Genomic DNA, 18,907 nt, shown 5'->3' with positions numbered 1-18,907 from the left:
GCAGAAGCAGCTACAGGCATAATGAAATCTAAGACTGCTGTGAAAACACAAGATACCCCCCTCTCCTAGCAACCTCTGCTCTCTACAGTCCCCTACAAAGTCAGAACAAGGATCAGGAAAGATGCCTGAGAAAGCAGCACAGTGATATCCTCCATCTTTACCCATGTGTCTCGAAGAAAATCAAAAATCACAGAGAAGAGACAGATATTGTTCACTTGCTACAGGCACCAACTTTGGGAATCTTTTGCAAGTTTGATTATGTGACTCGATTCCCTCACCCAGTCTCCTTAGCTCTGCTTCATTTACCTCCTCCATCTAACCTCCCTCCCCTTTTTCTATTTCGTAAGCTTACATATATGCTCTAGAGATGGTTTATGCATTTACTAAATAAATCCCAAACCAAAACCCAAGGATATCTGTTAGAGCTGCAAGTGCTTCAAGACAAGAAGTAGATTATTGCTAACAGTCAAGGCATCTGAAGATAGAAACCGCAACCTTGTGCAAGCACACACCAAGGTTCCTCTAGACCATCTCATTGAATAAAAAACAAGCTGGGAAAAAAACCTCCTTTCCTTGTACCACCTCCCAGTAGTCACCCTGAAACACAAGCTTAACATTCAAACATATTTTAAAATGAAGCCTTTGGTTACCATAATATCCCAACATGCAAAAAATAAAAATGAGTAGAAATCAACTGCAGTGACGCACAGGAGGAATGGAATGTACATAGTTTTATCTCATAAAGCAAAAACGGGAGATGGCAAGCATATGTTTCAACAGTGAAAGGAAATACAAGTCATTATTTGTAGAGTTCCTTACACTACTTTCTACAAACATCTCCTGAAGACTTTTGAAATGAAATGTTAAGCGTCTCTATAAGAGCAAACAACTGATTAAAATGCATAACTACAAGTGAGGATTTCCAGCTCACTTCTAAAAAACTAGGTATCTCCACCTTAGAAAGAGTCAGCAGCTTACAAGAAGATAATTGTTTTATAGCAGTTCCTCTGAAGCCTCTCTACCATTCAACAGCAGAGAGGAGGAGGGAAAGCATGGTTTAGCCTTCTTTTTAAATCAGAAGCCAAACTTGATGTGGAAGGAGCGACACTCCAGTAAAAATGCATGGAATAAGAAGCATCCTTTCTAAACCGCCTGGCTGACTGTGATGGCTCTTGGTTGGGGTTTTGTAGAGCTGTATCTCTACTGCAGCACTTCATGAACCTCTGAGTTGGCAACTAGAACAAGTAACCAGACAATTCACTGTATGGCATGAAGAGTGACAATAAGTTATTTGAAGAGGATACTATGATCCAATCAAATATTCAAAATTGCAACCAACGGACAAGGATCATACAGACACTGCCTGAATGAACTTGCAGGTTTTGTGTACTTCAGCGTGATCTTTCTAAACGTCTCAAGTGCTGTCTTCTGGAACCAGAGTTGCCAGTTGTATCTCTCACTAAAATCATGAGGTAGGAAAGCTGTCTTTGTTCGTTTTCTGCTAGAAGCATTTCAGCAGGCTGCAAGACTATACAAAGGCTTTTTGACCACCATTCAGTTTCTATTTGGATTAACTTAATCACATCTGCAATAAAAACCAACAGGAAAAAAACTTTATCAACAGAGAAATTGGTACCATAATACTGTACATTTAGAATTTTAGATTCATCAGAACTGAAACTTTAAAAATCCATGAAAGCAGAAGTCTGAGTCTACATCATGCAAGCAAGCTCACAGCTCCAGAGATAACAATGCTAACTGGAAATGCTCGTCAGGCATTCCATCTTTATTCATCAGATCACTTTCTAAATGCTGGAGAACTAATTAAAGTAACTTTGTAAAACTATCACTGTAAGAAGAGACATGTTGACTAGACCATGCCCTGCCTAAGTCCTCTCTTCTTAACTGCATGAATAAGGAACAGAGACACACTTGCAGTGATTTCAGGCGCTCATTTCAGTACAGTGTTCCGCAGGCTGTGGGAGCGCAGGCACACAGGGAGACTCTTGTCACTGTTGGGTTCTGCGGGATTAATAACCAGTAAGAGCAGCACATCACAATACTTTCACCGAAACAACAGAGCATGTTCCACAGAATGCCAGCGTCTGACTGTCAGACAAACCTTTGTCTATATGCCACCACTCAAAGGCACTGGAAAAAACAGCTGCGTGTTGCCTGCGTCTAGGGCTTATCAACTCATCACCAGCAGAGCTATTTGTTGGGCACGTGACTTCTCTATGGCCAAGTTTTTCAATTTGTTACTGTACCAACTCTGGATTAAAAATGTGTTACATTCATGTCTTAAAGAGAAAGATACAGGGAATGGAGCAAACCAAAGAAATAAGTGTAGCCTTAAACACACGAGAGCACCGTGACCTGACGATACATGCCTTGTTCCCCTTACTCTTCACCCCAATTCAGCCACACTCCACACAACCAACAACAAGAGCGTCCATCCGGGCTGCCTGCTCACCCCAGCCCAAACCTGCACGCTCAATGTGCCACCTCACACAGTACCTGCTATCAGTGCTTCAAAGAGCAGTTCAGAGGGCAGGAGTTGAAATAAAACACCCTGAATCTTACTTCATTAAAGGCAAAGAAGCTTGTCCCCTCTTCTCCAGAAGGACAGGGGACATTTTTTTGTTGCTGTTTTGTTTTATAAAACTTTCCAGATCTTCTAGAAGAAGCAAGGAAGAGATGCTCAGACCTGCAGAGGTAGGGACCAGCTTCCCCCCACAGGCCAAAATACCACTACACATCAAAAGGGAGAGCATGGAAATAACAAGCACACACACCGTTCCACCCTGGCCCCTCGCTCACAACCCCAGCACTTTTATCTGAGCACCTGTTCATGTCTCCCTTGCCACAAACAAATCGCCATCCCTCCCACTAGCATTTATACACAAAAAACATGAACCGAAGAGATACAGAATGAAGCAAGGAGAGTTAAAATGAAATTCACTATCTTAATTACGCTGCCCTTCTGTTCACACAAACCTGAGAATGACTTGACATCAGATGACAAGAACGATGATTAATCATGCAAGTATGTCCTGTTTGTAAGAGGCACAAAGTAACAATTAGCATCTAAACAGTATTCTACATGCTCCAATTTTACAAGATGTAAGCTTTACTTGTTCAAAGCTGTCTATGAAGGAAAAATCATATCTATTTCATTTTCACTCTATCTTAAAGTTTTAGCATCTTGATAAAGAGAACTCAGCAACTATTCTGAATCTCTGGCAAACTTCCTCACTTTCCATATCTTTAAAGATACCGCAATTACATCACTATTAATCCATTACGTGTTCTGACCCCTATCATCCAGTGACTGAGTATTTTTTAAACTGCCTTTTTCAAAGCTAAAATTTGGACAGGAAACAAAATCATGCACATTCTTCTTGTAGCAAAAATATCTTTTAAAAAATATTTTATATAAAGAAAGAGAAGGAAGAAACAAGAACCACTGAAGTGCCCCTCCTAAAGTTTGGAGAGCACCAGAAGATTTCCAGCATTTTCTCAGACTTGGTATTTGTTAATATTTTTTACACCTAGATTATGCTTATAATCCAGAAAACAGACATGAAAAGAATCCAATATTTGCAGTCATTCATTTAAACATAATAAAAAAAATCCCCAGCTCTCAGGATTCAACTCTTACTGTAGCTTTTTTTCCACATAAAGCCTACATTTTATTATTTTGGCTTTACTGGTTTTAGATCTATGAATTACCAAGAACATTCTGCGTCAGAACCATACCAGAATTGAAACTGAAATACAAATAATTTTTTAAGGCAAGTACTTTTTAGAAAAAGAATGATCTCCTTCAAGGGACGTGACTCCCAGTATATTAGGCAAATAATACACATACAAGTGGGGCAAGAATACAGTGACAGCAGTCACACGAACACATGCTTTTTAAACTGACACAGCATCTGCTTGATTGAATTTAGCTTCATTTAATCGTTACTGCTCACCAAAATGCTGAATCTATTTTACTACTTTTTTTAATTAACTCCCCCACCTCCCAAAAAACCACCCAAACCAAAACAAACACACCAAAATCCCCCCCAAAGAGTAAACTGAAGCACGGAGATGAAGTGACCGGCCCATTCACACAGAGGTCTACGGCCAAACCAGAAACCGAAATTATATTCGGGAGTCCCCATTCAGCACTGCAGCAAGCGTTCAAACTCCTGCACGGGAAGAGTCACTGACAAAAGGAACATCATTCCTTCTCCAGATTTCTTTCTTTTATCACACTTATACACCGGTATTATAGTAGAAAAGGGGCATTTTTAGTACTTTTTCCTCACAACTCCCGTTTCCAGACGACAGCTGTCTAGTCATATCAGCTGCTTTCCCTTCCACTACTTCCACTGCCAAACCCACACAAGCCGTAAGGGAGAACCGAGGAGAACGCCCGCTGATCTCTCCCGAAGGACGAGCACAATCCCCCCGCACGCAAACACCCGGCGGCCGGCACGGAGAACCGCTTCGGGAGAGAAAGGAGGGGAGCGCGGCGGGCCGGGCGGCCGCTCCCGCCGCGGGGGAGGCCCGAGCACCGGGACGCACACACCCAGGGAGGCACCACGCCGGGCGGCGGCACAGCCGCCGGGGACCCCCCGCCCTCCCGGCCGGTCCGCGGAGACCCCGGCGCGGCCCCGGCCCCTGAGGGAGCGCGGCGGCGCGGGCGGCGCCCCCCGCGCGCGGGCCCGGCGGGGCGGGGGAGGGGCGCCCGCGCGCCGCCGGCCGTTACCCGCCGCAGCCCCCCCCCCCCCCCCCCCACCTGGCAGTGGGAGACGACGAGGCTCTGGTTGCCTTCCCCGTGGTACTTCCATTCATTCTCATCCATCTTCTCCACTTCCATGCCCGGCCCGGCCCGCCGCCGCGCCCCGTGGGGACGGTGCCTGCCGCCGGCCCGCCGCGCTCACGCCTCCACCATCGCGGCTGCGCGCCGCCCCGCCGCAGGAAGTCCCGCCCTCCGCCGGAGAGCCCTGGCGGGAGGGAGGGAGGGGGGCGCGCGCCGGACACGCACGCCGGGCGGCCATCTTAGCGCCGGGCAGCGCCGCCAGCCGCCATCATTGAGCCGGGCAGGAATTAACGGCGGCAGAAGGCCGGTGCGCCCCTGGCCCGCGAGTCAGAAACGCGCCGCGGCTCCCAGTCTCTTCCTTCCCCCTCGGCCGCGCCAAGCCCCGGGAGGGGCCCTTCAGGCGCCCCTTGCACAGCGGGACCGCCCGGCCCCGGCCCCGCGGCCTTCCCGGCCCGCTCCAGCCCCTTCGGGGTGTGCTGAGAGCCCGGCCCAGCGCCCGCCTCGCAGCATCCTTGGCTCCGGTTTTCAGAGGCCGCGGAACAGAACTGGGGGGAAGAAAAGCATCTTCCTCCAGCAACAACGACCTAGACCCAAAAGGGCTTTTTATGCGCCCTTTTGGTGGTTGCCCAGACAACATACTCAGATACTGCACTGTGGAAAATGGGTTTGCACCTGCAACAGATGTTATTCAGCTGATCAAACAAACAAAGACTGGAGTTTTACCTTTGGGGTTGTGTTTCCTGCTAGGGTTGTTTTTAAGGTTACTGACTTTATATATATAAGAGTAGCAACTGTCATGTTTGCTCCTGTAGTCAATCTCCGAATAAACTCTGCTTCAATACGCCAGGTCTTTCAAATATCTAATGGAGATGTTACAAGCATAAATATGAAAATGGCACATTATTTAAAAATTTATTAAAACATTAAACTGTTTTCCTTATTGTCCTCAACACAGTTCAATAGTTTCACAAAGTGCCTCAACACACACATACCTATATATTAATATACACATATATAATGTGCAGTACCTTTAAGACGAATTATCTAAATATCCAAATTCCCTATCACAAATACAGGATTACATTTTAAATCCCCTAATCCAGTCAATTTTATCACTATGAGTTTTGACTACAACCAGCAAAACTTACCCTTGAATTACCATTTTAAAATCGTCACTAAGGGCTCTCTGAAACTCCCCCTTTTCTTCTCCATCTTCCTCATAAGGCACTCCATGACAGTAGCCAAACTGACACATCAGAACATAACCAACACTTGCAAGCTTTCCTCTGTATAATGAACATTTGTATAATTTGGATAGTAGCCAAATTTGACTCTGTATTAGTCTTTTTAAAAAGTCAAAGCAAAGAAAATGATGCCTTTATTTTTAAAGGAGAGAGAAGATGCACCTAGAAGGCTGAAAATAAAACCTGCATAAATCTGCAATGAGTCACTGATCCTTTTTTTAAATGTGTGGTGCTGTAACAAATCATTTACAATCTGATTTCACTAGAATCTTTTTAAAATATGGATGTTAAACAATTTATACTTTCTTTTTGCCAAAATACTGGCTGATAGGCGCTTAACTTTGCCTTTTTATTTAACATTATCCTATATTCATCTACATGAAAAAGGAAATGCGAATCCCAGCTCCTCTGGCCATTTAATAAAGATGAAAATAATGACAGAGGGATGTTTAAAGTCTGTTTCTGTCACCTGCGTTTGCAAAGTTTCTTTATGCTGTATACCAACAAATGGATATACAAAACATACAAGAATTCACCATACTATCCTGACTTACCAAAAGTGTTTTAAAGAAGTTTTACTTACGACTGTGGGTAGGATTGTGGTACTTACAATACTTGCATTAAAAATTAACTGTACTTCAGAGAAATAGTATGTGGACACTTACTAGGCTTACATGGAGAAATTAAAGCAAATAATATCAAGATATTGTCTTGCAATGGCAAAACCAATTTGTCTCAATTTTAAAAGGAACTCTAGTATAGCAAGTTGATCCATTTTCTATTCTTTCATACTTCTGAAAAATGTACATCTATAGAGGAAAAAAATAAAGTAGAGGTTCTGAGCGCAAGGATAAACTCACTGAGAACACCTGAGTTTTAACACAGTCCATCTCTCTCGCAGGTCACTTCCCCTCTAGCGTTCCATGGTACAGAGCTACCACTCGGGCACACTGCAGGGGTGTTCTGAGAACACATTGGTAAAATTTGGAAACTGGAGGGACAAAAGCCTGTCAACATATTTTTTCTCTCTGCATTATCAGTTTTTAAATACTACTCATTTCAAGTATTATCTTCAATGTGCTTGAACTGAAATATCTTAAGCTGTTGTGCTATTAATGATGTTGAAGTATTGCTTAACTGGAATTCCACCAACATGGCTATGTCTTGTGGTGTAACTACAGCTTGTGTAGACATAGCTGGACTGATTTTAATTAGCTACCTTGAGGACTGCTAGTACAGAGCTCTGTGACCTTCAATAGCCATCTGAGAATCTCAGCAGACGATCAGGTGTTCTACGGTATTTTAGTGGGTAAATAAGCTAGTTTAAAATTGCATCAGGAATGCGTAAGGTAATCATGTTCTACAGCTCCCACTTAATCCCCTCACAATTTCTTTTTTGATGTAACATGAAGGAGTCAGGAAAGCACCACAGGCCTGAAATACATTTTTTTTTCTCTGTAACTGCATGAGGTGGCTATGCTTTATGTCACAATTCCTATTTGAGACTCTTCAGTGTTGGGGATACCCACCCTCACAAAAAAAAAAAAAAAAGAATTAAGGAAAATATAGATTTTAAATCAGAGGGTACACTATACTTAACTCTGCAGATATTCTCAAATAAAAGATAAAGTGGACCAAGGTCATGGATCATGTGACATTAAGAATAAGTTAGTAAAATAATGACACACGAGGCTATTGTCAAACAGATTTGCAACTAAAATTGAGAAAATAGCTATCCTGTCTCTTTACATGAAGACAGACAACAATACATTAACTAATATAAAATTTCTTCCCACCCCATCTTCTATCATTCCATGTCTTCAGTTTTTGCTTGTTTTTAAATGGCATTTAAACTGTGGCACTGACTTCACATCTCTAGTTTATACACCCCAGCTCCCCTGGGTCATGCCTGCTATACAGATTGTTACTCTGCCAAAGCCCACCAAAACACGATCCCCCTCCCAACCTCAGCTCTACACCTTTGCTGTGTCCTTTTCCCAGGCATGCCCCAGAGCTATCAGCTCTCACATATGCCATCTTTTACAACTTATAATTTCACCAGGAAATGAGAATGAAATGGTAAAAACAGTTCACTTACTTTGAGGAGGGGAAAAAAAAAAAAGAGTACTATCAAGCAAGTATTTCTTGTTAATATTCTGATGGCTATAAAAAGTTCATTAAATCCAGATCTGAGGAAAAAAATAGCATTACTTGAGGCTCATCATAAAATTGAGTGCCAATAAGACAAAGGTATTGTAAGCTTATGAGAAGGATTTTTGTGGTAACAGCTACATCTTAGTTCTACAGGTTCCTAAAATGAAAGGCTTCTATAAGAGAGAGGTTATTTTGTTCTTTATGAAAAGAGTAAGCATGACACAAAAGATCCTATCCTGGGACCTCAAAATGTCTGCCTGGAGAAATTAGGTTTAAAAATCACAAATTCAAGGCAGTGAGTCCAAGAATATTGAATGAATATGATACTACAACAATAGAATTGTGCTACAAAATACTGATTTTTTTTAAACTACTGCACCATTTTCAGTTTTCAAGATGCAGTTATGCTTAAAAAAGACTGACAGTTTTATATTTTTATTATACTCAGATCATCAAAAATGTAGTATACTTATGTAACTCTCACCTCATTAAAATTTTAAAGCTTTGCTTTTTTTCTATTATCAGGATGATACCACTGCTTCATGCCATAGCTTTTTCTCAAATCCATGGTTTGTTTATGTAATTTCATACACATACTAGAAATGCAGGAAATCTCTTGTTCCAACTGCCATTTCACCATTTCAGTCTGAGAAACACTGACCCAACAAAGGAAAAGAGATTAGACTAGGACTGGAGCGTGTAATTTGACAGCTTTTTTAGAAAGCATATGTGGTACTCTGAACCACAATATAATATTTTAGAAACTAAGCAAGTCAATGGCTTCAGGAATAGGACTGTAAGTAGCAAGAAAGGTAACTTAAGGTCAATGAAGATAAAGCCATGTATATGTTGTTAACAGACAAGAGCTTGCACAAACTTACCCAACCATCAATAACCACAGGTGTGAATAAACAGACGTTATAACTACTAAGAGGTTTAATTGCTACATACAGTCTGAAGAAAGAAATGAAGTTACAGACACAGCATAAATAAATTATCTCTACAGTATATATAACTCCAAAGAATTGTCAAGACAGACAATATTTTTTACACATAGACAAGATAATTACATACTGTTTTTCATGCACAGGAGTCCTGAACATTTATTGAGAAACAAATACAACTAATTACTGGGGGGGGGAGGGGGGGGCATCCCCAAAACCAAACAAACAAAAAACAGTGTTGTGGTGAATTTTTGGGACTGGTAAGAGAAAATATATGGAAAAGAAGATCTAGTTAGAAACTGTAGGAGGTCTTTAAAGCAAAATGCCATGGTGAAATCCTAGTAGCTTTGACAAGGTATTAAAGCAGAATGGAACAAGACCAACCCCATCTAAGCACCTCCTTGAAGTCTGTTCTTACAGCCTTTAATCCTGTGGGCAAGGAAGGAAAGATGAAGGGATAAAGAGCTTTTAGGTCTTGCCTTGTATTAAGTAACATACCAGCGACTGGAAAACAAAATGCTCTTTACATAAAGAGGTGAAAGCAAACTACCGGAGCAGACTCAGTAGCCTGGTCAGAAGTCACGTAGAAGCAGTATTTTTGCTGCTTTCAGGACAGGCTAACACTTCTTATTGCAGATACTTTGCTGTTAATGTTATACTATTCAGTCATGATCAAACACCCTCTTGCAACATATAACTGCCCCTGGGAAAACACCTTATTGTCTCATATCACAAACATATCCTAACCTTGTGTTTAGTCCTTGGACCTGTTAATGGTTAAAGGAGAGCACATCTTAAACTTCTTTTTGACACAAGCCCTGCGTGACCATCTTTAAATAGGGAAGCCAGCATGTGTATTAATCTGGTTTTCAGCTAAACTGCCATCATTTGGCAATGCACTTCTGTGGAAAAACCTTGAAACCTTCCCCATTAAAACTTTTAGATCACCAAGTACAAGGTCCCCAGAAGATAAATTACAAATTGACGTAAACTGGTCACACGTTACGTCTCAGTTTATACCCAGAAACACCAAACTGCGTAACAAGCTCTGGGGATGGTACAGAAGGACTGAGCAGCAGTATCTTTTGTACCCTTACTGATAAATTCAGATTATGTTCCCTGACACAGCTATCAAATACTTTAAAAGGCATAATTCCTTAAATTCATACATACCACATTTTATTGACTGGAGTGATGTCTCTATTCAAATAGCAGCATACAAAATGAATGCTCCCCTCAACCAACTCCCTTGAAGAACCCAGTTTACTGGAATCATCATGATTGAGATTGGTAAACAGAACCTGTATTTTAAAGAGATATCTTCTCACATTTTAAAATTCAGATTATCTGTCATCTCCAATACATAAACACAGATATAATGCAGTTTCGCAAGCAGAGAAGCTAACATAAATGCTATGCTATCTCAAAAGGGTGATCTTGTTCTCCTTTTCAAATCTGGCTATATATTCCTGTGTCCTCTTTTCACATTGCCCTTAGCACATTTACACCCATGTTAGAGCCAGATTATTCATCAAATGAGTGGTGAGGTTTTCTTGGTGGAATTTTTTATCCCCTCCTTTAATTCTTTAGTTGACTCAGCAAACCAGTGTGACACATTGCATAGCCACACAAATCCTCCAGCCGTCACTAAAGAAGGAATGGGAACACAACCAAAACCGATGGGGAGTGCAGGATTAGCCATTTTGTTGCTAGATCATTCTCAGACCAGATTAAGCTGATTATGAAACTGTACTTCTAGCAGCACTGCACAATCTCCTAGCAGGTTGAACGTGTGGGGGCCCTTTCAAGGAAAGAAGAAAACGCACAGAATGAACAGATATTTCTGGGTGTGCTCTGAAAAAGCAGTAGAGTGCACATCACAAAAGAATTGTTTTGGGAGAGAGAACTACATAATTCACTGAGCAGCCCGTGAGCTGTCACTTACAGGTGTTTTGGGGGGTTTTTTGGCTTGGTTTTTGTTGGGGTTTTTTTCTCCCCCAGAAAAGACACGTTATTAGGTTCCTGCCATCCCTTTACTGCTAGATCTACCCATGTTAAAAGAAAGCTGAGGTCATCTGCGTTATCAGAGTATCTGATAACATGCCACTAAACTATGCTTTATTGATTTAAAACAGCTATTTCAAAGGTGACAATCTACAATTCCCTTGATTAAGGTGGAATGAAGTGGATATTTAACAAGTGATTATGAGATGTTCCTGATTGAATGTTTGCCAAAACAAAGTGTAAAACAATATCCATTGCAATAAAAATCTTTATGAAAGTATCTCCCTTGGAACAAAAGCATAAATATGAGTAACGAGTGTACATCTCACACCCTTCCAACAGATTTCTGGGAAAAAAAAAAAACAACACAAGTTGCTTGGAAAAGAAGGACTATTCATAACAGTGACAGGAAAATAAATATACCAAACTATATATAGATATTCTAGATCTCTCAAGTCAATCTTTTTAAGGAATTAAAGACAACTAGGTGAGCATAAATTCTAGATCAAATTCTACACTTCTTAGAACAGAATCAGGCCCAAATAGTAGCGTCCCTTTCTCACACAAGGCTTGGCATCTTGCAAGGTACAAATCCATGTGGCATGAATGTACAGATTCAAAAAATGTACCTTGATGTTCTACTTTGATGGCTGGTTTTGAACCTATTTATGAATCTGTGAGGCTAAGTTAGAGTGGAAAAAAGGACATTTACAAAATCATACCTGGAAATAGACATTTAATTACAATTAAAAACCAGTGACAAAAGATAGACTTGTAGCCACTAGAAACATAATTGTAAAATCCATTAGAGCAATCCTGCTACCCAACAAAAAAACCCACAAAACAAAGACAGCAGACAGACCAAAAATAATTTAAAGGATAGTATTTGTCCCCCAGCTAGAAATAAGTATCTGAAAAGAGAAGATAATCTGACAAAAGCAGGAAAAGTAAGGGACAGAAATGTTTGTTGTTTTTTTTAAAAAACATGATTTGGTTCATGAGGTTCTAGGAGCAGTATGTTTTACAAAGCAAATCTGTCAATATCAGACAGCACAAGAGAGACAGAAAGAGACTGGTAACCCTCAAAACTACTTATTAAAAGCTAGGTATATTTTTGTATAAACAAAATGGGCTGGTTTTTCCATTTTCTCACTTACCTTGCAAAAAGGAAGTTAAAAGCTGTTCACATAACAGCTTGATCTACTTCTGGATATGTCTGAAAAACAGCACTGATGATAAAAATAAAAACTCTAAATTGCTGTTCTGTAAGAACCCAATTGATCAATATTAATACTTTGTCACAGTTACAGGTTTCCAGGGATTTAGTGTTGTAAACCAGATGTGATGGGAAACAGCCTCATCTGCTGGCTTGAGGCGATGCTATCAGGTGTCTACGCATAGTTTAATACGTGCCCTTTTTTTTTTCCCCCTCCACTTACATCTCCCATATCTCATACAGTAAAATCTACAGGACTGGGTTTTGAGGTTTTTTGCTGTTGCACGATATTGGCAACAGCAAAAACATTTGCACACACTCCTCAGATGACTGGAGATCCTAGATAATTTGTTAAAAGGAGAAGCTCTGAATCTGCTTTCTAGCTCCTGCCCATTAATATAGACAGTTATGTCTAAAGAGATTTCTCAAAGACTTCCCATTATTTAGTCTTAAGTTTCTTGTAATTTTACTGAAACTTCATAATGTTTCTAATCAGCTATTCCATGGGACTGTTTCAAACATAAGTGTTTGATGGAGATTTTTTTGCTGTTCTTTTTTTTTGTTTAAAAAGTTAATTTAAAAAACTTCTGAAAGATTATTGAAAAACATGCTAGTTTATCTCATTAAACTTTTTATGAAGAAGTATTAGCATTGAAACAATCATGGATAATTTAGTGGGAAACAAATAAAGTTAAGGATGTATATTTTGCTGTCTTTTTAGTCTCAATGAGATTAAAATCTAAACTTCTGCTAAGGCACACATGTAATATTAATGTTGACGTGTTCTGAGTGACTGATTTTGCAGTCTCAGTACTCTTACAACATTGATTTAAAAAACAACAGCCTCCCCCCCCACCCCAATAGTTACATATATTCTTAAAGCGTTCCCTCCTCCTTATCTGCTCTTACAGATAAACTGCACTCAGGCCCCTGAGTGTATTGACAGGCTGTAACAGCTCTGACCAGCCTCCATCCATCTTTCTCTGTAATGCTCCTCTGCAAACTCTCCCTAGCCCCCCAGAAGTTTAGGTGCAGCTCTGATACAGCACAGCTGCGTGACCTTGGATCTGGCGGATAAGCCTGAGGAGGTGCAGCTGCAAGAAGCCACATTTGGACCTCTGCTGCTGGCTCGGGAGCTGCACATCAGCTCAGGTCCTTGCCCCTGCCCCAGCTGCACTGCAGCACTCAGGGAGCAAGCGAGAGTGGCTGCTCTGCAAGGGAAGGCAGTCAGGAGCCAGGGGGGCATCAGGGCACAGCATTAAGGGGTGCAGTCCTACAGTACCTGAGCAAGAGGAGCAGAGCAGGTCTGGTGACAGTGACCAGGGATGGCCCAGGCTGGTGAGTGCCAGGCCACCTGTAGTGATGAGGCAGTCCAAGGTCAAGCCAGGGAGTTAAGTCACCAAGGCAGTGTACGAGACCAGGCACAAGTGTACCTACAACTGAATCCATTGTGTCTCTTCCCCTGCAGACTGTCCCTCTTCTACGTTTCCAAACAACTGGTCATTACCTTTATTGCTGTTACGTGTCTTACACACAGGTCTCCTTCCTTGCCAAGGCCAGGGGGTCCTACACATAAGTATTTTCCATATCCCTGTGTGGTCTGTTAGCCTCAGGATACTGGTCTAAAGTTAATATAATTTGGTGTTGCCAAAGTTAAAGCTATAATGACTCTCATTATTCCATTATCTTGATTGCAGAAAGTACTTTAAAGAACATGGGTCACTCAGGTTACTTAAATTACCTTGGCTTCACATTCTATACTTCCTTCAGACAAGACTGATCTCATTCATTTTCAAAGGGCTGATCAGTTCCAGTTCTCATTCAAATCAGAAGGCTCTGCATTCCTGAAAGTTGGGCCACTCTGTTTCAATGTCTATGTTCAGATGGGAGACCTTAGATGCACAGGAAAAGGTTAAAAGCCGATGGAGACAAACAAAAGGAAAAACTTAAAACAGGAATGAGCATACAGATGGCAGTTAAAGATGCACTTAAAAAGTGGAAGAAAGGAAAACAGAAGCAAATAAAACAAGAAACATTCAGAATATCAGAGGCCATAAGCCTGAACTGTTATTTTTGCATGCAAATTGCATTTCAGAGATTAGTCCTAGAACCTAATTTATTATGATGTGAAAATCATACCATGACTAATTCGTTATCAAGGGCACGACTCTATTAAACACAGTTGTGTAAAGAGGCTTTACAGGAGACTCTTCAGGAGACTACATATCCACATTGATTCAAAGGGAGAACTGCCATTTCAGGAATAACCCATAGTACCCATCAAAACCTGACTCACTAGAAGTTGCTCACAGCAATTATTCAAAAAAGGAACACAGACTAACCAGTACTTATCTGTACTCTGTATAGCTATATGAGCTATATGTATATTAACCTTCTTGGACAACTCAGAATCCCTGAGAGGTGTAAAAATGATTTATTAGAAGATCCTTGTATAAAGATCACTCTGTGATCATTCAAAGTAAAAGGACAAACATACAGATCTTATCCTGTAAACTTTTAGCCTTCCCCCAAGTGTATTCCTTCCAGTTCATGAACACTTTCCAAGGGCCGTTCTGAGTTTTGAGAAGAGTCTGAATTTCATGGTTACTTTTAGTCCCCATCACCTCTACTGCCTACTCTCTCTCCCCTCATCTGCCTACAAGCATCATTTTACCACACTGAGTTCTTGCTGCAGGGGATACTTCACAAGATCGACAACACCATGTTTCAGCAGAATGCTAAGTAATCCTGCTTATGCATTAGCACTTTACAGAAACAAGAGATCACTGGAACACAATGACAGAGCAAAGAGCTAACTGCAAAAAAAACCCCACATATATAGACTGATCTATCAGTAATTTCCTCTTACCAACAGTAGATTTTAGAAGTAATGCTTCATTTCATAACCAAAGATGCTGTGCTTAATGAGATATATTTTCCTGTCTGCTGGAGTATTCTTGCTACATCGTATTCTAGAAGGACAATATGGTGTAGCTTTGTTATTTTTTATTATCAGTGTACATAGACAAGCTTTATAAGATGTTGAGGATACTCACAAGATCTTCAAAAGATAGGCATGTCCAAATACATACTAGGAGTAAAGTGAAATGACATCAAACTTTCACAAGCATCATACTGTTCTTTTAGACCATGATGCATGATGTAAAGTTGATTGTCCTTTCTTGCCATCAAGCAATTTCACAGATATTTTAACTCTATCAGAAATGAAGAACTAGAATCTTTGGTTCTAACAAATATTTACCTTTACCAAAAGTAACCATTCTTCTGCCACCAATTTCCTAAAGCAATCATTCCAAACATGATGTCTAAAGTAAAAGAAGTGTTACTGGTAAGTCATTTAAATTAAAGCACACACACAGGAACCCTTTTATATGAATGGGGAGTTTATATAATTGTGAGAGAAAGAACATTAACCTACTGCTTTATTTGTTTTTATATTGAGATGTCCACAAAGGCATCAAGTAGATTACATAAAAATATTAAAAATAATTCTGCTTCCGAAAAGTATAAACAAAGATGCAAACAGTAGCTCCATAAATAAAGCATGAAGGTAGAAAAAAAATTTCCCCCCAGACTGTTAATCATTAAAGTAAGCTCAGCTTTGTCTTATTATAAAAGGGCCAACTACCTTTAGATTTTTCATACAAGTTTTTCAGTTCCTCCATTTTTCTGCAGCACAGTGAAATGTTTGTCAGAACACAGGATTATAGCCTGTAAATGGTAACCCTTTACATGTTCTATATAACGAACACTCTCTCTTTAGGTGATAGGCCTCCCATTCCTCCGAAACGGGGAAAACATTTAACAATTACTGAAAAATGTTGGTGGGACAAGGTGAGAGCCATCACTGATGTGACACACATAGGAAAGGACAATACTGGAAAACCCAGAGAACAGTTGGATTACAACCAGATGAATTCAGATATGAAAACAGCACTTACAAATTTTGGGGGGATAGAGGGAAAGATAAGAGAAACTCAATGAATTTCAAACAAAAAGATAAATGCCAATGAAAGACTTCAGCATGTACTTGTAGAAAAATGTTAAAAATTGGAAATTAAGAATAAAACAGGAGACAACTGTATTATAAATGAGAAAGACTTACTGGGAAAAAGAGCAAAGGATATATTTTAGGGCTACTAATTCACTGGCAGTTTTAAGTAAGAATAAAATTAGCTGGAGATACAGGCATAAAGTTTAGGTGCTGTTGCTGAAAAAGGAACTCCAGAGTTAATTTATTTAGTTAGGTGTTTGAAGCATTGGAAATAAAATGCAGTTCATCACAACAACATGTTAGATAATTAGTTTATAGGCAATGAACCACACCAGGAGATATGTTACTAGAACAATAACCCAGCACTTCTACCCTAAAAAATTCAATCTTCAGAAATATTGAAGTAATCATCATAGGAAACAACTTCTGTAAAAAATGAAAATATTTTAAAACATATTAGCAGAAGGTATAGAAAAAAATATGTATGGCTTTTTAGGATCCTGTTTGATGTGCTGGATGAATATGCTATAGGTAACTTTTTTCAAAGCATAATTGTTTGCCCCCCCCACCCCTTCCACCTTAGTTAACAAAGCTGATACCAGATCTCAATAGTCTCAACGATAGATCCTTGTGAAGTGATACTGGAACAGATAATTCTCTTTGCAAAAGTAACTTCCAGGTCATTTAAAATGCTATTGCCGCTAAGAACAGAATACAAAAGGTACATTGCAGTATAGTGTTACGCTTGCCAATCTGGTACAAAAACAAAAGAGCTGTAATAAGGCTGGAAAGAAATGCCTCATAAAAAGCTCTGGATTAATCTTCTCTTTTTATTCCAGTGCTGGTTACTGTTCCAGTTCTTACGATTGTTGTCAAGACATGGTGTCTGCCAATAAAACTTAATCTTCATTTCATGTTGATGCAAAGGTTTAGCAAATTTAATGAGAAAAGATTATTTGAAGGACAGAGGAACCACTGAAAAGTAAGAAGGGAGGAGGAGAAGGCAACAAGAAGTTGTCTTGTATGTGCTTTTCTTCTGATTCCTAGTCATGTAAATTGAGATAGATACACAGCCTGCTCTGGATCAGAGCTAAAAAGAAGCCCTTTAACTTCAGCAAACTTTTGCTCCCAGACTTCTTCAGTTTTCATTCCACGAAGCGTTCAATGTTCAGTGTTTTAGAACACATTTAGAAAAAGAATCAATCTTAAAGGCTTGTGGAAAAAAAGTCAAATATCTGTTTACTTTAGAAAATACACACAGCTTTCCCTGAATATAGCATCGAGATCTATCGCGCACACATACAGTTGTGAGACTATTAACACAGACAAACTAATTATTTTCTTTTCTGAAGTGACTCACAGAACAGTTAAGGTTTCAACTATGCTTAAATCTTCATTTGATACTTCAGAAACTAAAAGGAGCTCTATGAAGCAAATACACAGGACTCAATTAAACAGTGCAAGTGCTTGAAATGTTCATCTAGGCCTGAGCCAAAAGGCTTTTAACGTTAAACATGGGAGTAATTCTACTGACTTCCATAGAAGCAACAACCTGCTCTTACTTCAAATGTGTAGCATTGAGTCATTGAAAAAAAATCTGAAGACTGTCATACTAGCTAAACATCATTTAGTGAAAAGACTAATGATAAAATCAAGTGTTCCATAAATACTGCAGTTCATGATTCTGAATTAAGTTTGTTCAGCAAAACCTCCATCCATCAAAATACTAATTCCACATTAAATGTTCAGCACTACTACTAAATTCAAGTACATATTTAATTACTCTCGACTGGTGTCTTAACATGCAAACTTCAACCACCTGAAAAAACAGCTCACAAGCCACATCAAAATATTCAATGCCTTTGGTTTCAGTATCAGCCCATCACACTGTGAGGCAAAAAGTACAAGACAACCCTCTCCCAATGTATTTGTACATCTTTTTCCTGCCCTAGAGGAAAAACCCTTTGACAAAACCCTTGTATCAACCTTTAACATGCAGTCAAGAAACACATGCATGTGATGACCTCTGGTGTACCCAGGAAAAAAAACAAATTCAGCATACTTCCTGGAAGAAAGGATTTGGATAAGTAACACATTATTCTGAGCACTAAATAAAATGTTATCTCATGATACAGATTAGAAGAATTCTGTTTTCATTTATAGTTCTGCAACCTTAGAATTACAGTCTTCCTAACAACACATGATAATCCAAATTCACAGAGTAAGAGAAGGCAAGTCTAAGGGGTCAGCTTTTGTTATAATCCACTCCAAGGATATATAAAAGCGTAAACCACTATAGTTTATATTCTTTTCCATCATTCCTACACGTTCCTTTATACAAATCTAACCCTCAGGTTGCACATTTGCAACAGAAACATTCACATAACACTGTATTGATGCTAATGATGCTGTATAAATAATAGTGCATATTCATATTGCATATTCATATCATACATATGTACGGCTGTTAAAACAGAATTGCATATAAAGATGTTGTACACTAGGAATACTCATTAG

General features: G+C 39.7%; 1 protein-coding gene across 4 annotated transcripts in view; it reads right to left on the bottom strand.

Moving 5' to 3' along the window:
* Positions 1–18,907, bottom strand: part of IPPK (inositol-pentakisphosphate 2-kinase) — a 49,784-nt gene that overhangs the window by 30,525 nt on the left and 352 nt on the right. The window contains exons 1-2 of one of the 4 annotated variants that reach the window (XM_074836585.1): positions 2,998–3,169; positions 1,933–2,022 (exon numbers count right to left, since the gene is read on the bottom strand). The exons of 1 other annotated variant lie outside the window; for it this stretch is intronic. Coding sequence is in view for 2 of the 3 variants with exons in the window: in XM_074836581.1 (XP_074692682.1) it covers positions 2,998–3,087 (90 nt within the window). In the remaining variant the exon portion in view is untranslated. Of the gene's footprint in view, positions 1–1,932; positions 2,023–2,997; positions 3,180–4,789; positions 4,956–18,907 lie in introns of those variants that run through there. 2 more of the 4 variants (XM_074836582.1, XM_074836581.1) reach the window with 2 other exon arrangements.

Source organism: Strix aluco, chromosome 11 (assembly GCF_031877795.1).
Source record: "Strix aluco isolate bStrAlu1 chromosome 11, bStrAlu1.hap1, whole genome shotgun sequence".
NCBI lineage: Eukaryota > Metazoa > Chordata > Aves > Strigiformes > Strigidae > Strix > Strix aluco.
Note: the sequence above shows the minus strand (reverse complement) of the source record. Positions and strands in the feature narration are given on the sequence as shown.